At 41.6% G+C, this 24135-nt stretch overlaps 1 protein-coding gene across 1 annotated transcript in view; it reads left to right on the top strand.

The window, feature by feature from the left end:
• Window positions 1-24135, top strand: part of SMS (spermine synthase) — a 62264-nt gene that overhangs the window by 26273 nt on the left and 11856 nt on the right. Inside the window, exons 3-7 of the mRNA XM_049871411.1 lie at window positions 497-590; window positions 1547-1611; window positions 16194-16369; window positions 17891-18045; window positions 18526-18615. Of these exons, the coding sequence (XP_049727368.1) occupies window positions 497-590; window positions 1547-1611; window positions 16194-16369; window positions 17891-18045; window positions 18526-18615 (580 nt within the window). The remainder of the gene's footprint in view (window positions 1-496; window positions 591-1546; window positions 1612-16193; window positions 16370-17890; window positions 18046-18525; window positions 18616-24135) is intronic.

Here is a 24135-nt window from a genome sequence, read left to right as displayed (position 1 = left end):
TTGGAAACCCTACGGGGCAGTTCTACTCTGTCCTGTAGGGTCGCTATGAGTTGGCATCGACGGCAGTGGTTTTTTGGGGGCACTACATGGATTTCACCTTGCCACAACTCCATTTTGAAGGTTAATTGGGAGAACCAGTTTGATCTTTCCTCCTCCCTCTCCCTTTCTTTTAAGGCTGCACTTACTAAACCTGGCACAATCGACTTTTTAACAATCAGATTCTCCCACCCTGCTACCGAATCACTTTCTGGGCTCCAGTTATCTGTTTTGAAACCTTTAGCATTTGATGACTCCCTCTGAATCTCCCATAAATGATTGGTAACTTTTTTTTCCCCCTAAAAAGAGGCCTGTGTAAGAAAGCAAAAGGGTTAACAATATAATTTAGGGCAAACAGGGTGCGGTGGTTTTTTTCTCTTAATTGGTGTGGCGCCTTTTTTTTTTTTTTTTGAGTCCCATGACACAGTTCCTAATTTTAAAAATATGCTTTCCTTTATAGCTTTGCCAATTTGAGAATTTACCCTCATGGATTGGTGTTGCTGGACCTTCAGAGTTACGACAATGACGTGCAAGGCAACAAAGAAATTGACAGTGTTGGTTTTTTACTTTTACTTATCCAGTAGTTTAAGGATCTTAAAATCCGCTTAGTTTAATGATGTCGTTAAAATTCTTTCCCTTAATTGCTGACTTCCCAGTTAACACATGTTAACCTTTTCTCCCTCCAGATGAGTGGCTTTAGAAGAGAAATAGTTGCTCCTCGGTTGTTTTTAGGAGCCTGGTCGTAATCTTTCCCGTCATTGCCTGAGTACTGAGTAATGATTTTACTTTCCACTGGAGGAAATGTAAAACCTTTAACCAGAACCTTTTTTTTAATGTGATAATTATTTTATTGTGGTGAAATACACATAACAAAATTTGCCATTTTAATCATTTTTGTGTGTATAATTCAGTGGCGCTAAGTATGTCCCCAGTGTTGTGTAACCACCATCGCTATTTCCACATCTGTTTTCGTCATCCCAAACGGAAAGTATACCCATTAAGCAATAACTCCTTTTTAGCCCTTCCCCCCAGGCCCTGGCAACCACTAATCTACTTTCTGTCTGTGTGGATTTGCCTATTCCTCATATAAGCAGAATAATACAATATTTGTCCGTTGTTCTCCGACTTACTTCACTCAGCATAATGGCTTCAGGGTTCATCCATGTTGTAGCATGTGACCAGGATTTTATATCTGCATTACCCCTTAGCCTCCCCCTTGCCCTTTGTTTTGTTGTTAGCTTAGACTGATGCAAGGTCTGCGCCAAGGAGAGGGAAGTTGGTATGGGCCTGTGGAATCAGGCCGGGCCAGGCCTAGCGGGGTGGGGTGGGGTGGGGTGGGGGTGGGTTTGGGGGTTGGGGGATTGGGGAGGGCAGCACAGGTGTATCCGGATATCTGCCAATATCGCACAGCTCTGTCAACATGACCTCAATTTTCTGGTCTGTAATTTAGCTCTTACACTCAGCCTGTTATGTAAGTCTATTGATTTTTGTCTTTTCCTTTTAATTGTAGCTTTTGAACAAAGTAGAAGAACGAATGAAAGAACTGAGTCAGGACTTTACTGGGAGGGTGAAACGGTAAGTCCTCCCGAATGGCCTTTTATGTTTGTTTAATTGGTAAAGGCATTGTAATGGCAGTGTTGTCCCTGATTAGCGTCTGCTTAAGATGTGGGAAGGAACGAAATCAACCCCTGGTTCTGGCACGGGGTGGGCTGAGCTAATGGGCCCCTCACACCAAAATAAGACAAAACGCATGAGTGCGTGCGTGCACACACACACATGCACACAACGAAGCAGAAAGATGTGGAGTGATTCCAGGGGGCTGGAACTGTATAAAGCGGAGACCCTGCCAGGACTGCCACCTCAGTCAAAGGGTGTCTAGGTTTCTTAGTGCTGCTGTGACAGAAATTTCACAAGTGGGTGGCTTTTTCTCAGTTTAGGAGGCTAGAATTGTGAATTCAGGGTCCTGGCTCTAGAGGAAAGCTCTCTGTCAGCTTTGAGAAAAGGTTCTTGTCTCTTTTCAGCTACTGTTCCTCAATTCCTTGGTGATCTTCATGTGCTGTCTGTCTTCCTCTGGTGCTTGCTTGATTCTGTGCTCAAAAAGTGATTAAGACACACCCTACACTGATATGGCCTCATTAACACATAACAAAGAAAACCCTATTCCCATCTGGGATTACATGTACAGGGGTTAGGATTTACGACACACGTTTTTGAGTGACACAGGTCAATCCATAACAGATGGTCTAAGCCCCAGGTATCTGGCCCAGTGAAGAATGAATTTTACTCGCTGGGTGGTACAGGAATCTCCAAGCCAAGCAAAAATTAAAAATGGATCCCGGAAGTCCCTGGAAAGCCTGGTAGAAACAAAAGCAAAGCTGCCCTGGCAGTACAGCCTGAGCACACGGTCCTTGCTTTCACCTGTAACAACCCCTGCTAAAGATGAGCTATCACAAGATACTATATGTAACGCAAGGAAATGATCCACCTAGAGAGTGCTGGCAGACACTACAGACCATCACATTAATGTTGTAACTGTTTAAATGGTCAAGAGCTTGGCTGCTAACCAAAACGCCAGCAGTTTGAATCCGCCGACCACCCCTTGGAAACCCTATGGGGCAGTTCTACTCTGTCCTGTATGGTCGCTCTGAGGCGGAGTCCACTGGACAGCAATGGGGTTTTTTTGTTTGTTTAAATGGTCAGGAGATGAGAGGAGGAAGACAGCCTACACTCCCTGCAAGAAAACAGGTGAATTTGGTAGATCAAAATTGGGCATATTAAGTGTCTGAGATAGACGGCTAGATTTGCTCTGGCACTGCCTTTGTTGACCAAATATTTTATTGTTGATGATAGTTGTGGTTGAGTTGATTCCGCCTCATGGTGAACCCTACATGTGCAGAATAGAACTACTCCATAGGGTTTTCAAGGCTGACTTTTCAGAAGCAGATCACCAGGCCTGTCTTCTGAGGTACCTTTGGGTGGGTTTGAATCACCAGCCTTTCAGTTAGTAGTCAAGCACTGAACCATTTGCACCACTCAGGGGCTTTGACTAAATGTTTTAAAATTTGATTTGGAATTCCATAAGTAGGCCTGCACTGCCCAGTTTGATGCAGTCCCCACTACTCCCAGTTATCTTACAGCAGTGGTTCCCAAACTTGGCTCTGTATTGGAATCACCTGGGGATCACACCCTCAGACATTCTGATCTAATTGGTATGTGCTTTGAGTGAGGCACTGGGATTTCCAAGTCTTCTCCCGTGATTCTAATGTGCAACAAAGTTTGGGAATTACTGTCCTACACCATTGTCCAGTCTACATACCTGTTCCCTGCCTGACCCTTTCACCCGTGGTTAGGTCATAAGCAGGTTTGTTTTGTGATCCCTTCTTGAGCACATTTTCCTCTGTGAATATTTGCATTTCATGGTATCTTAACTAAGTCTCATATCTGTTCAGTGAACTTGTGCTTTGAATACGAACTGGTCTTTTTCCCTCTTTAAATGAAAACAAAACAACCTTAGCACATGGGGAAGTGGTGAGATAAGGTGGAGAAAATTGTATCAGGATTCAAAATCTTCTGTTATTGAGCCTCATGTCCCCTCTGTAAAATTGGACTGAGGCCCACCCTTCCCATGGTGCTTTGGAATCTTTCCTGTGGTTTTCGGTCCTCTGAGGTGTCAGAGAGCTGCAGGATGCCCAGATAGTAGGGTTAAGAAATATTGTGAGTTTTCTCAACGTTTGTAAGTATGGTTATTTGTATATTTTCTTTTTCATTACATCTTTTTGTAGAGAAGCAGATAGTCTCCTCATAGCCAGGTGATTACCTCAAATTCAAGCATTTGAGAAAGAAAAAAAAGTCGGACTTTCTGGAGAACAGTTGAGACCCTTCTGCCTCAAGGGAATTTTAGAATTGTACCCAGATTGTAGTTTCTACACATAAAAAGCTTCAAAAGGTCAAAAAAAGCTATTTCAGAAATTAAAAAAAGAAAAAACATACACACCCCTATCCTTTTTTTTTTTTTAACTTTTATTGAGCTTCCAGTGAACGTTTACAAATCAAGTCAGACTGTCACATACAAGTTTATACACACCTTACTCCATACTCCCACTCGCTCTCCCCCAATGAGTCAGCCCTTCCAGTCTCTCCTTTTGTGATAATTTTACCAGCTTCCAACTCTCTCCATCCTTCCATCCCCCCTCCAGACAGATGCCAACACAGTCTCAAGTGTCCACCTGATATCATTAGCTCACTCTTCATCAGCATCTCTCTCCTACCCACCGTCCAATCCCTTCCATGTCTGATGAGTTGTCTTCGGGAATGGTTCCTGTCCTGGGCCAACAGAAGGTTTGGGGACCATGACCGCCAGGATTCCTCTAGTCTCAGTCAGACCATTAAGTCTGGTCTTTTTGTGAGAATTTGGGGTCTGCATCCCGTTGTTCTCCTGCTCCCTCAGGGGTTCTCTGTTGTGCTCCCTGTCAGGGCAGTCATCGATTGTGGCCAGGCACCAACTAGTTCTTCTGGTCTCAGGATGATGTAAGTCTCTGGTACATGTGGCCCTTTCTTTCTCTTGGGCTCATAGTGATCGTGTGACCTTGGTGTTTTTCATTCTCCTTTGAACCAGGTGGGTTGAGACCGGTTGATGCATCTTAGATGGCCGCTTGTTAGCATTTAAGACCCCAGACGCCACATTTCAAAGTGGGAAGCAGAATGTTTTCATAATAGAATTATTTTGCCAGTTGACTTAGAAGTCCCCTTAAACCATGGTCCCCAAACCCCCACCCTTGCTCCGCTGACCTTTGAAGCATTCCGTTTATCCCAGAAACTTCTTTGATTTTGTCCAGTCCAGTTGAGCTGATCTTCCATGTATTGAGTATTGTCCTTCCCTTCACCTAAAGCAGTTCTTATCTACTAGCTAATCAGTAAAAAACCCTCTCCCACCCTCCCTCCTTCCCCTCCTCGTAACCACAAAAGGATGTGTTCTTCTCAGTTTATACTGTTTCTCAAGATCTTATAATAGTGGTCTTATACAATATTTGTCCTTTTGCCTCTGACTCATTTCGCTCAGCATAATGCCTTCCAGGTTCCTCCATGTTATGAAATGTTTCACAGATTCTTCACTGTTCTTTATTGACGCGTAGTATTCCATTGTATGAATATAACACAATTTATTTATCCATTTATCCGTTGATTGACACCTTGGTTGCTTCCAGCTTTTTGCTATTGTAAACAGCTGCAATAAACATGGGTGTGCATATATCTGTTTGTGTGAAGGCTCTTATTTCTCTAGGGTATATTCCGAGGAGTGGGATTTCTGGGTTGTATAGTAGTTCTATTTCTAACTTTTTAAGAAAACGCCAGATAGATTTCCAAAGTGGTTGTACCATTTTACATTCCCACCAGCAGTGTATAAGAGTTCCAATCTCTCCGCAGCCTCTCCAACATTTATTATTTTGTGTTTTTTGGATTAATGCCAGCCTTGTTGGAGTGAGATGGAATCTCATCGTAGTTTTAATTTGCATTTCTCTAATGGCTAATGATCGAGAGCATTTTCTCATGTATCTGTTAGCTGCCCGAATATCTTCTTTAGTGAAGTGTGTGTTCATATCCTTTGCCCACTTCTTGATTGTGTTGTTTGTCTTTTTGTGGTTGAGTTTTGACAGAATCATATAGATTTTAGAGATCAGGCGCTGGTCGGAGATGTGATAGCTGAAAATTCTTTCCCAGTCTGTAGGTGGTAAACTCTTTTGGTGAAGTCTTTAGATGAGCATAGGTGTTTGATTGTTAGGAGCTCCCAGTTATCTGGTTTCTCTTCGTCATTTTTGGTAATGTTTTGTATTCTGTTTATGCCTTGTATTAGGGCTCCTAAGGTTGTCCCTATTTTTTCTTCCATGATCTTTATCGTTTTAGTCTTTATGTTTAGGTCTCTGATCCACTTGGAGTTAGTTTTTGTGCATGGTGTGAGGTATGGGTCCTGTTTCATTTTTTTGCAAATGGATATCCAGTTATGCCAGCACCATTTGTTAAAAAGGCTATCTTTTCCCCAATTAACTGACACTGGGCCTTTGTCAAATATCAGTTGCTCATATGTGGATGGATTTATATCTGGGTTCTCAATTCTGTTCCACTGGTCTATGTGTCTGTTGTTGTACCAGTACCAGGCTGTTTTGACTACTGTGGCTGTATAATAGGTTCTGAAATCAGGTAGAGTGAGGCCTCCCACTTTCTTCTTCTTTTTCAGTAATGCTTTACTTATCCGAGTCTTCTTTCCCCTTCCATATGAAGTTGGTGATTTGTTTCTCTATCACATTAAAAAATGACATTGGAATTTGGATCGGAAGTGCATTGTATGTATAGATGGCTTTTGGTAGAATAGACATTTTTACTATGTTAAGTGTTCCTATCCATGAGCAAGGTATGTTTTTCCACTTAAGTAGGTCCTTTCTAGTTTCTTGTAGTAGAGCTTTGTAGTTTTCTTTGTATAGGTCTTTTACATCTTTGGTAAGATTTATTCCTAAGTATTTTATCTTCTTGGGGGCTACTGTGAATGGTATTGATTTCGTTATTTCCTCTTCGATGTTCTTTTTGTTGATATAGAGGAATCCAAGTGATTTTTGTATGTTTATCTTATAACCTGAGACTCTGCCAAACTCTTCTATTAGTTTCAGTAGTTTTCTGGAGGATTCCTTAGGGTTTTCTGTGTATAATATCACGTCATCTGCAAATATAGATAATTTTACTTCCTCCTTGCCAATCTGGATGCCCTTTATTTCTTTGTCTAGCCTAATTGCTCTGGCTAGGACCTCTAGCACAATGTTGAATAAGAGTGGTGATAAAAGGCATCCTTGTCTGGTTCCCGTTCTCAAGGGAAATGCTTTCAGGCTCTCTCCATTTAGAGTGATGTTGGTGTATAGATGTCCTTTATTATGTTGAGGAATTTTCCTTCAATTCCTATTTTGCTGAGAGTTTTTATCATAAATGGGTGTTGGACTTTGTCAAATGCCTTTTCTGCATCAATTGATAAGATCACGTGGTTTTTGTCTTTTGTTTTATTTATATGGTGGATTACATTAATGGTTTTTCTAATATTAAACCAGCTTTGCATACCTGGTATAAATCCCACTTGGTCATGGTGGATTAATTTTTTGATATGTTGTTGAATTCTATTGGCTAGAATTTTGTTGAGGATTTTTGCATCTATGTTCATGAGGGATATAGGTTTGTAATTTTCTTTTTTTGTGATGTCTTTACCTGGTTTTGGTATCAGACACCCCTATCTTAAGGATACTTAATTTTACATTTGGATTTAAGCACCTTGGCAGAGAGGAACTGGACCAAAGAACTGGGACTCCCCTACAGGGCAGTGGGGGAAATGACACATTAACAACTCATCTATATGATAGGGATGGGGCCCTGGTGGCACAGTGGTTAAGAGCTGCAACTTCTAACCGAAAGGTCAGCAGTTCGAATCCACCAGCCACTCCTTGGAAACCCTATGGTGCAGTTCTGCTCTGTCCTATAGCATCTCTATGAGTTGGAATCAACTCAATGGCAACAGAATTTTTTTTTAATATTTAGCACTTAATTATTAGTGATTTGTGGTGGGCTGGTCTAGGTGGGTAGCTTCTCATTAGGCCCCCTGGGGTAGGGGTAGGAGGCCTGTCCCTTGCTCATAGGGGCAAACACTTAGATGCAGAGACTGGAGGGACCTTACTAAGGTCATTCTGCTGATGGAATCAACCAGAATACAGGTCTTGCCAATTCTTGGTATTTTCCAGAAGAGGGAAACCTTATAGACAAGAGCTTTGATCTTTAGGTACTTAATGACTCACAGCGTGCTAAGTTTGATAAGCCCATAGGAAGGCCCCAGGACATAAGATAACTAGAAAGCTGTTTAACCTCAGGTAGGGTGGACAAGGCACTCCTTGGAAACTCTATGGGGCAGTTCTACTCTGTCCTATAGGGTCGCTATGAGTTGGAATCTACTCCACGGCACTGGGTCTGGGCTGAGTAGGGTGGACAAGGACAGCAAGCAAACTTAAAGTGAAAAGAACATGACAGTGTGCAGGACTTCCTACTTTTTTTTTTTTTGGTTTAAGCACCCAGATTTTTTGCCCTACCCAAGCTCAGTTCCCCCACGTGTCTGTCAGTTTGTTGTACTGTAGGGGCTTGTATGTTGCTGTGATGCTGGAGGCTATGCCACTGGTATTCAGATACCAGGAGGGTCACCCATGTTGGGCAGGTTTCAGCTGAGCTTCCAGACTAAAACAGACTAGGAAGAAGGACTCAGAAGTCTACTTCTGAAAAGCATTAGCCGGTGAAAACCTTATGAATAGCAGCAGAACATTGTATAGTGCCAGAAGATAAGCTCCCAGGTTGGAAGGCACTCAAAAGACTACTGGGGACGAGCTGAGCTGCCTTCTCAAAGTAGAGTCGACCTTAATGACATGGACGGAGTGAAGCTTTCGGGACCTTCATTTGCTGATGTGGCACGACTCAATATGAGAAGAAACAGCTGCAAACATCCATTAATAATCAGAATGTGCAATGTACTAAGTATGAATCTAGGAAAATCAGAAATCGTCAAAATGAAACGGAATGCATAAGCGTCGATATCCTAGGCATTAATGAGCTGAAATGGACTGGTAATGGCCATTTTGAATCAGTCAGTCACGTATGGTCTCCTGCGCTGGGAACGACAACTTGAAGAGGAATGGCATTGCATTCATCGTCAAAAGGAACATTTCAAGATCTATCCTGAAGTACAGCGCTGTCAGCGATAGGATAATATCCATATGCCTACAAGGAAGACCAGTTAATACGACTATTATTCATATTTGTGCACTGTCATGGATTGAATTGTGTCCCCCCAAAAGTGTGTGTGTCAACTTCGTTAGGCCATGTGTGGTTGTCCTCCATTTTGTGATTGTAATTTTACGTTGAGAGGATTAGGGTGGGATTGTAACACCACCCTTACTCAGGTCACCTCCCTGATCCAAGGTAAAGGGAGTTTCCTTGGGATGTGCCCTGCACCACCTTTTATCTCTTGAGATTAAAGGAAAGGGGAGCAAGCAGAGAGCTGGGGACCTCATACCACCAAGAAAGCAGCACCAGGAGTAGAGTGCGTCCTTTGGACACGGGGTCCCTGCGCCTGAGAGCAGCTACTCGACCAGGGGAAGATTGAGGACAAGGACCTTCCTCCAGAGCTGACAGAGAGAGAAAGCCTTCCCCTGGAGCCAGTGCCCTGAATTTGGACTTGTACCCTACTGGACCGTGAGAAAATAAATTTTTCTTTGTTAAAGCCATCCACTTGTGGTATTTCTGTTATGGCAGCACTAGATGGCCAAGACGTGCACTAGTCACTAAGGCCAAAGATGAAGAAATTGAAGATTTTTACCAGCTTCTGCAGTCTGAAATTGATCGAACGTACAGTCAGGATGCGTTGATAATTACTGGTGATTGGACTGTGAAAATTGGAAAGAAAGAAGGATCGGTAGTTGGAAAATACGGCCTTGGTGATAGAAATGATGCTGGAGATCACATGATAGAATTTTGCAAGACCAACGATTTCCTCATTGCAAATACTTTTCTCACTAACTTAAGCGGCGACTGTACACCTGGACCTTGCCAGGTGGAATACACAGGAACCAAATCGATTATATCTGTGGAAAGAGACGATGGAAAAGCTCAATATCATCAGAACAAGGCCAGGGGCCAACTACAGAACAGACCATCAGTTGCTTATATGCAAGTTCAAGTTGAAACTGAAGAAAACTAGAACAAGTTGACAAGAGCCAAAATAATACCTTGAGTATATCCCGCCTGAATTTAGAGACAATCTCAAGGATAGATTTGACACGTTGAACACTGATGACCAAAGACTAGACGAGTTGTGGAATGACATCAAGGACATCATCCATGAAGAAAGCATGAGGCTATTAAAAAGACAGGAGAGAAAGAAAAGACCTAAATGGATGTCAGAAGAGACTCTGAAACTTGCTCTTGAATGTTGAATACCTAAAGCAAAAGCAAAAAATGATGAAGTAAAAGAACTGAACAGAAGATTTCAAAGGGCGGCTGGAGAAGACAAAGTATTATAATGACATGTGCAAAGAGCTGGAGATAGAAAACCAAAAGGGAAGAACACGCTTGGCATTTCTCAAGCTGAAAGAACTAAAGAAAAAATTCAAGCCTCAAGTTGCAATAGTGAAGGATTCTATGGGGAAAATACTAAACGACGCAGGAAGCATCCAAAGTGCATCCAAAGACGATGGAAGGAATACAAAGAGTCATTATACACAAAAGAATTGGTTGACGTTCAACCATTTCAAGAGGTAGCATATGATCAGGAACCAATGGTACTGAAGGAGGAAGTCCAAGCTGAAGGCATTGGTGAAAAACAAGGCTCCAGGAACTGACGGAATATCAATTGAAATGTTTCAACAAATGGATACAGTGCTGGAAGTGCTCAATCGTCTGTGCCAAGAAATTTGGAAGGCAGCTACCTGGCGAACCGACCAGAAGAGATCCATATTTATGCCTATTCCCAAGAAAGGTGATCTAACCAAATGCAGAAATTATTGAACAATATCATTAATATCACAGGCAAGCAAAATTTTGCTGAAGATCATTCAAAAACGGCTGCAGCAGTATGTTGACAGGGAACTGCCAGAAATTCAGGCCGGTTTCAGAAGAGGATGTGGAACCAGGAATATCTTTGCTGATGTCAGATGGATCCTGGCTGAAAGCAGAGAATACCAGAAGGATGTTTACCTGTGTTTTATTGACTGTGCAAAGGCATTCGACTGTGTGGATCGTAACAAACTATGGATAACATTGCGAAGAATGGGAATTCCAGAACACCTAATTGTGCTCATGAGGAACCTGTACATAGATCAAGAGGCAGTTGTTAGGACAGAACAAGGGATACTTGTTTAAAGTGGTTTAAAATCAGGAAAGGTGTGTGTCAGGATTGCATCTTTTCACCATACCTATTCAGTCTGTATGCTGAACAAATAATCTGAGAAGCTGGACTGTATGAAGAAAAACGGGGCATCAGGATTGCAGGAAGACTCATTAACAACCTGCATTATGCAGATAACACAAGCTTGCTTGCTGAAAGTGAAGACTTGAAGCACTTATTGATGAAGATGAAAAACTACAGCCTTTCAGTATGGCTTACACCTCAACATAAAGGAAACAGAAACCTTCACAACTGGACCAATAAGCAACATCGTGATAAACGGAGAAAAGATTATAGTTGTCAAGGATTTCATTTTACTTGGATCCACAATCAAAACCCATGGAAGCAGCAGTCAAGAAATCAAACAACGCATTGCATTGGGCGAATCTGCTGCAAAAGACCTCTTCCAAGTGTTAAAAAGCAAAGATGTCACTTTAAGGACTAAGGTGCACCTGACCCAAGCCATGATGTTTTCAGTGGTCTCATATACATGTGAAAGCTAGACAATGAATAAGGAAGAATGAAGAATTGACGCCTTTGAACTGTGGTGTTGGCGAAGAATATTGAATATACCACAGACTGCCAAAAGAACGAACGAATCTGTCTTGGAAGAAGTACAACCAGAATGCTCCTTAGAAGCAAGGATGGTGAGACAGTCTTATATACTTGGGCTGTGTAATTATTAGGAGGGCTCAGTCCCGGGAGAAGGACGTTACGCTTGGTAAAATACAGGGTCAGCGGAAAAGAGGAACACCCTCAACGAGGTGGCTGTAACAGTGGGCTCAAGCATAACAATGATTGTGAGCATGGCACAGGACCAGGTATTGTTTTGTTCTGTAGTACATAGGGTCACCGTGAGTCAGAACCAACTCTGCGGCACCTAACAAGAACAACAACAAGCTCAGTTTATGCGTCCGGGACTGCGGCCTTCCCCCTCGCCCCTCTTAAAAGCACAGACAAACCCTTAGCCCCTTTCGGGATCTTTCAGCTTGTTCTGCTTGCAGAGTTTTTTTTATCTGCACCCAGCATTGACTTGAACTGATTCCCACTGAGTGGCACGGTGGCTTAACTCAGTGATGATGAATCAACCAATATGCAAGTGAGGCCTGGTTTTGATCAGGTTTGCTTCTGGGAGCGAGTAAAAAATGAATTGCACTTACGGGCTTCAGCGTTCATGAGCCGTGGGGTTTATTTGCTTCGTAAGTTTTTAAAGTGAGAGTGGAGCTGCGCTTCAGATTTTGGATGCTGCATAGTGTCCTTGTTTTTGCTTGTCACAATTTTTACATCTTCATATAAAATGAGGGTGGAGGGGGCTGAGAACTTGGGAATGCCTTGTCATGGAACTATTGTCCTCAAAACTCAAAAGAATGAGGATGGTTGTACTTTTCTATCTGGGGGATGACGTTGTTAAAGATGAAATCATGAACAAATAACTCACTAACAGTGCCCGCAGTTATCACTTGCCCTTTTTGCCAGTGAATTAAATCTGAGTTTTCAACTAAGAAGCCATGCTAAACTAAAGCCGTGGGGCTTATTAGAAAACTTTTATTTTTGTAATCTAGTTGAAAAAAGAAACAGGAAAACAAGCTCACATCAGCAAGTTTTGTTTTTAAAAACTTGCACATATCTAGACTAGGCAAATAACATTTAAGACAAAAGTAGATTAAGTTAGTTACCAGGAACTGGGTGGTGGGGGGAAGCTGGGAAATAGGGAGTTAATTAAAAAAAAAAAAAAGACTTGCCATGAAGTCCTCACTTATTACTTCATTATTTTCCATTTAAATTTGTATTTCTATAAAGCACCAGCATCAACTCTTAGGATATTAGAGATGGAGGGAGCCTTAGAGATCACTGATTCATTTTGACCCTTTTGTTAAAGTTCCCCCCTTTGCCACCTAAAATCTTTTCACAAGGAGCCATTTGCTGATTGGTTGTCTCGAACTACTTGCTGATTCTTCAGTTTTCTCCAAAGTGGAGGGCTTTGTCCCTGCTCTTGTTCATAAGCAAAGGCCTGTGTTGGTAGCTGGCATGTCCCCCTACTCCCTAACCCACACCCAAATTCTCACAGTTTATACAGCGTACTTGAGGCTTGGGCCATGTTCTGCTTAACTTTTCTCTCTACAACCCGTTTTAGGTTTTCAGCAGTGAAGGCCGAAACAAGAATTCTGTAAGTAGCTGGTTAACCGAGAGAGGTGCTTTACGCTAGGCTGAGTGGTTCATCAAGGTTATGACTTCCGCATCCTGTTAGAGATCCTGCTTGTTTCTTTGCCATTCTTTAAAAACTACTGTGTTGCAGTGAAGCCAAGTTCTTCCACGTAGCCGAGGCAGTATTGACACAATTGAGAATAGACATTTTTTCTTTTCATTGGGTTTGTCCTTAGTTCAGTCATTGCCTCTAGCTGGCTGGCTGTCAACCAGGGAGTGGGTTCCCCCCTAAGTGCAGGTGACTTTGTACTTAGCACCCCACCATATGTGGCTACCTTGCCTCATCTCACTCCATGCACTGCCCATCAGCTTCAGTCAGGATGGAAAAGACTTCTTTCAGATCCTGTTTTGCCTCATCTCTGGCGTTGTCTTGACTGGAGCTTTTTACATTTTACAAGAAAAACCTCTGGTCTGCTGAAAATCCCCAAAGCTGAATTTGTTTACATGAGAGATTAAGACGTGGTTAAATAAGAAGCTATTTAGATTGAACGAGAGCTTCTGGGGACATGCTTTGTAAATCTCAGTGCTCTTTACAAATGCTAGTATTTCCTCATAGAAAACCTCTTTACTAACCAGTTCAAACTGTACTCTTGGAATCAGGCAAACAGGGAGTGGAAAGAGAAAGACTCTGAGCAATACGGCAGGTGGCACATTGTAGCGTTTGAGGTTTTTATGCCTGCGTGTGATGCCGTGTTTGAGAACACGTGACAGGCACCCTGTTGTGTCACGTGTGTGATGTGTTCTCATTTTGTTTGGGTCTGGGGTATATTTGCCAGGATATTTTTCCAGGGCTCTTTTCCCCTGCCATTTTGCAGCCTCTGGTGGTAGTTTGGAAACCCTGGTGGCGTAGTGGTTAAGTGCTACGACTTTTAACCAAAAGGTCAGCAGTTCAGATCCGCCAGGTGCTCCTTGGAAACTCTGCGGGGCAGTTCTGCTCTGTCCTATAGGGTCACTATGAGTCGGAACCGACACCATGGCAATGGTTGGTGGTAGTTTATGCTAAGTTCAACCTATCAAAAATACTGAGTATTTACAAAAGAGTAGAATTAGAAAATCATCATTTTGCCTTTTTTTTTTTTTTATAGTAACAATTCATTCCGAATCGACTCAGTGACAACGGGTTCGGTTTTTGGTTTTATAGTGATAGTTAGGAGCCCTAGTGGCGCAACGGTTAAAGCGCTCATCCGCAAGCTAAAAGGTTAGCAGTTCAAACCCATCAGTGGCTCCGTGGGAAAGAAGACCTGGTGATTTGCTCCCGTAAAGATTACAGCCTAGGAAACCCTGTGAGGCAGTTCCACTCTGTCATATAGGGTTGCTAGGAGCCAGTGGGTCTGGTGAGGAGTCAGGATAATGGTACATAACAACAGTAACAACATAATAATTGTTTCAGGCAAGGATCTTCAGTAGTTGCCAGAGCCACTGGTGGAGGTCTGTTGAGGGATCAGGGCCTTCACATAGTTTCAGAGGACCACCCCACAGGTTGCTTAGTAATTTCAAAGGCAAAAGAGTTCTTTTAGGAATGGAGAGATCTGGTGGATATCACTTTAACCAAGTTATTAAGCTTAGCATCACCAATAGTAGGAAAAACACACATCTTGTGTCCCCAGTGGGACACCTGTGTAATAGATATTAACCTGAAGCTAATCATGAAGAGAAAAACAGGCAAACCCATAAGAGGGTTTTTCTGCACAACACGTGGTTTGGACTTTTTCAGAGATGTCAAAGTCATGAAACAATCTAGGAAAAAAGAAAAAACCGTTTTAGATTAAATCAGGCTAAAAAAGGAAAGAAAATGCAGTGTATGATCCTTTATTCAACAGCCCAACAGCTGTAAACCAAAACAAACAAACCTATTGCCATCGAGTTGATTCTGACTCATAGTGACCCTAGAGGACAGAGTAGAACCTGCCCCTTAGGATTTCCAAGGAGCAGCTGGTAGGTTTGAACTGCCAACCTTTTGGTTAGCAGCTGAGCTCTTAACCACTGCACCACCAGAGCTCCAAAAACCTGTTGCCATTGAGTTGATTCCAACTCTTAGTGACCCTGTAGGACAGAGTAGAACTGCCCCATAGGGTTTCCAAGGCTGTAATCTTTACAGAAGCAGACTGCCACATCTTTCTCTCATGGAGTTGCTGGTGGGTTTGAACCGCCGATCTTTCAGTTAGCAGCTGAACTCTTAACCACTGCGCCTCTAGGGCTCCTAGAACAGCTATAAAGAACATTAGTGGGACAATTGGGGACAGCTGAATATGGATTCTGTACTAGACATTGAAGAGCCCTGGTGGCACATGGTTAAGTGCTCAGCTGGGAACCGAAAGGTCAGCGGTTCGAACCCACCAGCTGCTCTATGGGAGAAAGATGTGGCAGTCTGCTTCCGTAAAGATTATAGCCTTGGAAACTCCGTGGGACAGCTTCTACTTTGTCCCTAAAGAGCCTCTGTGAGTCAGAATTGACAGCAACAGGGTTTTTTTTTGTTTACTAGATAGAGGTATTACAGTCATGGGAATGTGTGTGAATGTAATGATGGCGATGTGTTGATATAGGAGATCTAAGAGATAACCTGCTAAGGTATTTGGGGTGAGATGTGTATGCAGTGGCCATTTTCTTCTTCAGCTTTGATTTGGGAAACATTTAAAGCGTATCAGAAAGGCTTACAAAGGTGAACTCTTCTGTACAATTGTTGACATTTGATGGTAGCCATTCAGGAGCCTGCCTGGAGTCATGTGGCTTTCATTCCAAAACAAACCCACTGCCGTCAAGTCAATTCTGACTCATAGCGACCCTATAGTACAGAGTAGAACTGCCCCATAGTTTCCATGAAGCGCCTCGTGGATTCAAACTGCTAACCTTTTGGTTAGCAGCTGTAAGACTTAACCACTATGCCACCAGGGTTTCTGTGGCTTTCATTAGAGTACTCTTAATCCCAGGTCCAGTTGTAAGGTCCTCTAACCATAAACAGTGTCCTAGTAAGCCTCATTTTGGTTTTCCTCTTTTCCAGATTACCACCCTTAGTTCGAGGAGGGGCCATCGACAGATATTGGCCCACTGCTGACGGGCGCCTGGTGGAATATGACATTGATGAGGTGGTGTATGATGAGGACTCACCCTATCAGAACATTAAAATTCTGCACTCGAAGCAATTTGGAAATATTCTCATCCTCAGTGGGGACGTCAGTAAGTATACCATCCCTTCCCTATATGTGGGACAACGTAGTGATGCGTTGGATTACGGTGTTTTCCTGACAAATGGGGCCCTTGTGGATTTGTCCAAGCTTGTCCTTGGCCCTGCTATTTGGTCGAGATGTGCATGTATTGCTGTGAAAGTATATATAACACAACATTTGCCATTTGAACGTTTTTCAGGTGTGCAGTTTAGGAACTGCACAATTACGTAGTATTAACCTGTGGATCGTCTGGGCCCTCATGTACTTTAGTGCCATAACAACTTTGTCTTGACCTTTCTTTTCTTAGTGATGAGTACTTGGATTGTACTTCAAATGGAAATGTAGTTTTCGTTTTTAAATATGTTTTTGTTATGGGACATTTCAAACATAAGTCGACAAAATAGTATAAAGAACCTACATAAATTCACTGTCGAGCATCCACAATTGTCAACTCCTGGCCAATCTTGTTTCACCTAAACCCTAGTCCACTTTCTCCATCAGATATATATTTTTTAAAATTTTGGTTGAAAGTACGCATAGCCAACAATACACCATTTCACCAATTCTTACATGTACGATTTGGTGACACTGGTTACATTCTCCAAGTTGTGCTTCCATTCTTGCTATCATCTTCCACATTTTTCTACCACCATTATCTTAAACTCACTGTCCCCTAAGCATCCCATCCAACCTTTTGAGTTGCCTCTGAATATTATTTTCAAGCAACTCTGAGATGTCATTTTATTTCATCTTGTAAAGCCTTAATTGATTTTAATTATCCAGCATATCAGAAAATTCTTTTTTTTTTTAAGATTTTTATTGTGCTTTAAGTGAAAGTTTACAAACCAAGTCAGTCTCTCATACAAAAACTTACATACTCCTAGTTGCTCTCCCCTTAATGAGACAGCACACTCCTTCCCTCCATTCTCTCTTTTCGTGTCCCTTCAGCCAGCTTCTGACCCCCTCTACCCTCCCATCTCCCCTCCAGACAGGAGCTGCCCACATAGTCTCATGTGTCTACTTGATCCAAGAAGCTCATTCTTCACCAGTATTTTCTATCCCATGCTCCAGACCAATCCCTGCCTGAAGAGTTGGCTTTGGGAATGGTTCCTGTCTTGGGCTAACAGCACGTCTGGGGACCATGACCTCTGGGGTCCTTCTAGTCTCAGTCAGACCATTAAGTCTGGTCTTTTTACGAGAACTTGGGGTCTGCATCCCACTGCTCTCCTGCTCCCTCAGGGGTTCTCTGTTGCGTTCAGAACATTATTAAGACTGAATTTTTTTCCCCACTGTCTAATGCCCATTATGTTCGGTATCAGATGAACAGGATGGTGAGAAGTCTTCAATTTAGAATATATATACACAGATATGCATATTTATACATAAAACCTTGCACATTGTTGACTATTTTTAAAGATTGAAAATGAAAACCTGGAGTTTTAGGCTAGATTTCAGCACTTTCTGATGTGGTGAGGTCAGGTGTGCTGTGGGTTGTGGTCAGTTCACCATTTTTTTATCTGTGTCTCCCCAGATTTGGCAGAGAGTGATTTGGCGTATACCCAGGCCATCATGGGCAGTGGGAAAGAAGATTACACTGGCAAAGATGTGCTGATTCTGGGAGGCGGAGATGGGGGCATATTATGTGAAATAGTCAAACTGAAACCAAAGATGGTCACTATGGTGGAGATATCCTTTGTTGTATAAGAGATCAAGTTCAATGGGCTTCTTTGTATTTTCTTCCTCCTTTTTTGTCTTAGGACTTCAATTAATGTTACTGTGGATTGAAGGCAAATGTGTTATAAAGACTTCTTGAACAAATATTTCAACTTAGCCTTTTATATGGCCACCAGCAAAGGAGCAGAGATAATGTAGCTGTGGGTTAAAGAGCACGTGGCCTTGGCACTGTGTCTGCTGCTCAGCAATTGCTGAAGTGGCCTTCCTAAGCTGTTTCATGGAAAGAAAAGAAAATTCAGTTCATTTCGAGTGTTGTTGGTGGAGAAATAAAATTATTGTTTCATTCACCGTTTTTAAAAAACTGATGATACCCAAATTAGTGTTATAAAACCTTCTTGTTTGTGTCTTAACCTTTTCTTTAAAGTATTGCTATTTCAGAATTCTTTGGTACGTCTAAATTCAGGAAAAATGTCTCCTTAACCTATTTTGGACATTGACCAAATGGTGATTGATGGGTGTAAGAAGTATATGCGAAAAACATGTGGCGAAGTCTTAGACAATCTTAAAGGAGAATGCTATCAGGTAATTATATTTTGCAGGTAACTTATTTTTTAAGTCAGCCAATAATATAATTGATGTAAGTATTGATCATAATTGTACCTTCTTAAAACAGCTTTAAGTATATAATTGGTTACGAAGATTAGCAAATCCTCTTCTCGTGTGAATTATACATATATTTGTGTGTATGTATATATATATATATTATATATATATATATATATATAAAATGTTGCTGTCGACTCATAGCGACCCTATAAGACAGAGTAGAACTGCCTCAAAGGGTCTTCAAGGAGCGGCTGGTGGATTCAAATTGCCAGCCTTTTGGTTAGCAGCCGAACACTTAACCATTGTGCCACCAGAGCTCTGTATTTGTATATAGGGTGGGTATATACATATGAAGGAGCCTTGGTGGCACAGTGGTTAAACGCTTGGGTGCTAACTGAAAGCTTTGCGGTTTGGACCCATCAGCCACTCCACGGAAGGAAGATGTGGCAGTCTGCTTCTATAAAGATTGTAGCCTGGGAAACCCTATGGGACAGTTCTGCTGTGTCTAGAAGTAGAGCTCTGAGTTGGAATCAACTTGACAGCGATGGGTTTGGTTTTAGTTTTATATACTTATATGAGTTTTTAGGTGGTACAAATAGTTAAGCACTTGGCTGCTGAGAGATCGAAGGTTCGAGTCCACCCAGAGGTGTCTCGGAGGAAAGGCCTGGTGATTTACTTCTGAAAAATCAGCCATCGAAAACCCTACCTAGCACAGTTTTACTCCGACACACATGGGGTCACCGTGAGTCAAAGTTGACTGCATAGCAACTGGTTTCTATACACATGTAATAAAAACGACACCACTAACTCCAGATTCTCTGAATTTAGTAACGTTTATTAATTCTTACATAAAACGTGTCTGTACCTTTTCCTGACCTGGTCCCCCCTGCCTTTTGTCTCTCTACTCTCCATAATCTTTGGGTCTGTGTCTTTCAGTGGGAATTCGGGTATTTAATTGGTAGCTGTAGGGAATTAAAATATTGAGATAAGAACAATTACTGTTTGATAAGCAAATTAGTTTGTCCTAAATCCTACTGTGCTTGAAAGTTGACCAGTTATTACTTAGGATACATTTGTGTTGTGTTTTCAGGACACACGTATCTGGTGGCCATATATGCAGTACTTGTCAAAGCAAGGTATCCAAAACCAAACCAAACCCCTTGCCTTCGAGTTGATTCCGAGTCGTAGTGATCCTATAGGACAGTAGAACTGCCCCATAGGGCTTCCAAGGAGCGCCTGGTGGATTCAAACTGCCGACCGTTTGATTAGCAGCCGAGCTCTTAACCACTAAGCCACCAGGGTTTCCAAGGTATTCAAGCAAATAGATACTTTAACAGTCTTAAATGTGTGTCTCCAAATTTATAAACCATTTTGATGAATAATTTGTTGATATGGAAAGTACTTAAATGCCCCCTCCATCTTCCCAAGTATGTGGACATCCAAATTGGATTTCATTTGGAACATGCACACTAGCTTTTTAAATTGAGAGAGGAGTTATGTCCACATTAAAATGCAGTTGTGATTGTTTTGTGATGCTGTAGACAGGCTGACATTTGGGGGAAGGGAAAAGCAGTTTTTTTTACTTAAAACCGGGCTCTTGAGGAACTTGGGTGTCTGAATGCATCCTCCTTCTGGCCGCCTTTCTGGAACAGTGCAACTACCATGGGGAGCCTGGAAAATTCCTCGGAAGCCCAAAGTTCTCCTGGAGATAAGAGCTCAAGTGGTGGGGCTGCCTAGTGGGAGCTTCTTGTATACGCGGTAAAAGATTGAGCCCTTTGGCCATTAAAATGCTGTCATTGAAAAGATAAGCAGGGGTTTGCAGTTGTTTTGCATTTGAAAATCAGGTAATTGCTCTGTCATTTTAACATTTTCTAGAAAATGGAAAAGGTCCCAAAGCTCCCCAGTTCCTTTTATGATGATAGAATAATCTTAATACTAAAATCATTAAGGCAGTACAGGAAGAAACTAAAGATTGATTTTATGTATGTATAAAATTTCTAAGTAAAATCATAGTAAATTAAATCTAGCTGTTTAAGGAATTATATATTATGCCCAAATAGGATTTAGTTCAGAAATGTAAGGATGTGAACCTGAAGAAATTCGTCAACATAATTCATTATGTGAATAATTGAAAGGAGACAAATATGATATTAGCAGACGACAAAGCATTTGAGCATATTTAGCAGTCATTCTTAATAAACACTCTGGAATAATAAAGTAGGACGATGAAAACAGTATAAATATAGAAAGAATCAAATTATTTGTTGGTGATATGAATATTTGCTTAAAACCTAGGACACTTGTCTAGAAAATTAGTTGAATTCATGAGAATTTGGTAAAGTGATTGAATAAAGACAATTAACTTTTTTCTCTATGCTATGCTAGGAAACCCTGGTGGCGTAATGGTTAAGGGCTGTGGCTGCTAACCAAAAGGTTGGCAGCTCAAATCACTAGGTGCCCCTTGGAAACTCTGTGGGGCAGTTCTACCTGTCCTACAGGGTTGCTATGAGTCGGAATTGACTGACGGCAACGGGTTATGCTATGCCAAACACCAAACAGTTTGAATGCAAATGGGGGAGGGCAGAAATCCTATTCGAAAAGTGACAAACTTTTAAATACCTGGGAATAAGTTTAACAAGATTAGTATTGTGAAATTGATAATGAATTAGCTTATGATCTCATTGAAGGATAACAAATAAGGCCCAAATACATGGAGAGGCATGCTATATTTCTCGGGCAAAAGTATCAGAGTATTGTTTATTTCATCCTAATTATAAATAATTCCGATCAGAATCCCAAGGGGGGTTTTAGAATTAGACCAAATGATTTTGTAGTCCTTTTATAAAAATTAATATTGAAGAATGGCCAAGAATGTTTTGGAAAATCATCATAGTGAATGGAGATGTGCCCTATTGGTTACTGATCTACTACAAAGCACAGTAATCAGGAGTATGTCAGATGTTGCCATGGGAATAGACGAATCAGAGGACTATCCCAGGGACTTGAACACATCTGAGCATGTAGGGACCTCTAATATATGGCCCAAGGTGCATTTCAATTCACTCAGGGAAAAGGAAGCACCACAGAAAAATTAATTTCAGGTGGCTACAACCTCTAGATATAAAAATTAATGCATTTAGAAAAATTTACTGTATGTAAGCTTGGAGTTGGGGAGACCTTATTAAGGAAAGACAAGAAACTGCCATGACAACACGATTCCATAAATAAAGCCAAAAGACAGACTCGGGAAAATGCTGGTAACAAACGACAGAGTTCAGGTCTGTAATAATACAGAGAGTCTCTACAACTTAAAGTCATCTAAACAAAAAAAAGTGTAAAGGCTATGAACTGGTAGTTCTCAGAAAAGCCAAGTCAAAAACAAACAAAAACCAAACCAGTTGCTATGGAGTCCATTCTGACTTACAGTGACCCTCTAGGACAGAGTGGAACTGAACCATAGGGTATCCAAGGAGTGGCTGGTGGATTCAAACTGCCGACCTAAGCCACTGTGCCATCAGGGCTCCAAAAGCCAAGTCAAATAACCTGTAAATATATGTCAAGATGCTCACCCTTGTTAGTGGGCTAGGAAGTGCGTGTGAAACACTGGCACCATACTTAGCAAAATGCAAGAAGAGGGACAACACCCCATGCTGCAGAGGATGTAAGCAAGCAGGTGCCTGCACACACTGCTGCTAGGAGTGTGAATTGCTGTCGGAATTAAAAACTAAAGAAAAAAAAAAACAAGTATACATGCCTTTTGTGTCGGCAGCCCAGTGTTTGAGAATCAAGCCCACAGCCACCAGTACAAGGAGGTTTATTATGGCTCTGTTTCTTAGAGGCCAAAGGTTGGGGATGACCTGAGTACAACATTTTTAGTGAAGTGATTAAATTTTCATGTAGCCATATTTGGAGAGATGTTAGATGAAAATTTTCAAGTTCAGAATGATGTGTGTGATCAAAGTTTTACAAAAGAGAACCTTTTTGTCTATGTGTGGGTGTTTATAAGAATTTATATAAGCATGGGAAGATTAAGAGCATGATACATACGAAACAGGGTTAATGTGTGGGTTGAAGACAGTTGGGATGTTAGTGCCTTTTGTATGTTTTCATAGATGGACTTAGGTTAAGTGATTAACTGAAGCCAGTTATAAAACAAACAGTTGCCGTTGAGTCAATCCTGATTTCAGATTAGAACTGTGCTCTAAGGGGTCTTCATGGTTCTGACTTTTCAGAAACAGATTGCCAGGCCTTTCTTCTAAGGCACCTCTAGGTGGGTTTGAACCACCAACCTTAGACTTAGCTGCCAAGTGCTTAATTGTTTACACCACCCAAGGACTCCTACAAAACGATAGTAGGGTAAAATCTAGTTTCTTTAAAAAATTTATGATTGTGAGGGTATGTCTAAGAAGGTTTGCAGGAAAAAATATGGAATAGGTTATTTCAGGGAATTGTGCCAAGCTTCTGATTGCTAGCTTATTTGTTATGTGTGAATTTTTAAAACATGAGCATAGTTTTTGTAATTAGAAAAATACGACAAGGAGAATAACTCTTGACTAGTTCAGGATGTTGCCTAGAGCCCGATGAGTCCCCAGTATATAGCTTCAACACTTCAAAGCTAAGCAAACGCCACATTTATTTCCTCTATTTATTACATAGGATCTGTATAAGAATTCCAGTGCTTAACTGCTGTCCTCCACTCGTTGTTAATGACTGTGACTGTAGGAGCTGTTATTTACAGTTACATGGCCGTGTTTTCTAAGGAGCCAGGTAGTGCAGTGGTTAAGTGCTTGGCTGCTAGCTGAAAGGTCAGCAGTTTGAATCCACCAGCCACTCTGTGGAAGAAAGATGTGGCAATCTGCGTCCATAACGATGACAGCCTTGGAGATCCTGTGGGGCAGTTCTACTCTGTGCTATAGGGTCGCTGTGAGTCGGAATCAACTTGACAGCAGTGGGTTTGGTTTGGTTTTGGTTTTATTTTCTTCTAGATAATTAGCTTCTAGATTCCACTGTAAGGAGCCCTGGTGGTGCAGTAGTTAAGTGTCTGGCTGGTAACTGAAAGGTTGGCAGTTCGAACCCACCCAGCAGCTCCATGGGGGAAAAGACCTGGTGATCTACTTCTATAAAGATTACAGCCAAGAAAACTCTATGGGGCAGTGCTCCTCTGTCTCATGGGGTCTCCGTGAGTTGGAATTGCCTCGTTGGCACACAACAACAACAATTATCAGCAGTACTTGGAGTGTTAGAGAACACTGAAAAACCATAGGTTAATAGTTTAAAAGATGCAAAAATAGATCAATAGATAACAGAGTCATTCAGGTGTTTAGTATAAAAGAAAAATTAAAAGTATAGAGTACGGATAGTAGTGAGAGGGGCAGTATAAAGTATGAACTTGGCTTTCAGATAGAGCTGGATGCATTTCCTGGCTCTGTTTTTAATGCCTTTGAACAAGCTTTGTAACCTCTCTTAAGTTTGTTCCTCCATTTGTAAAATGCGGCT

Source organism: Elephas maximus, chromosome X (genome assembly GCF_024166365.1).
Source record: "Elephas maximus indicus isolate mEleMax1 chromosome X, mEleMax1 primary haplotype, whole genome shotgun sequence".
NCBI lineage: Eukaryota > Metazoa > Chordata > Mammalia > Proboscidea > Elephantidae > Elephas > Elephas maximus.
Note: the sequence above shows the minus strand (reverse complement) of the source record. Positions and strands in the feature narration are given on the sequence as shown.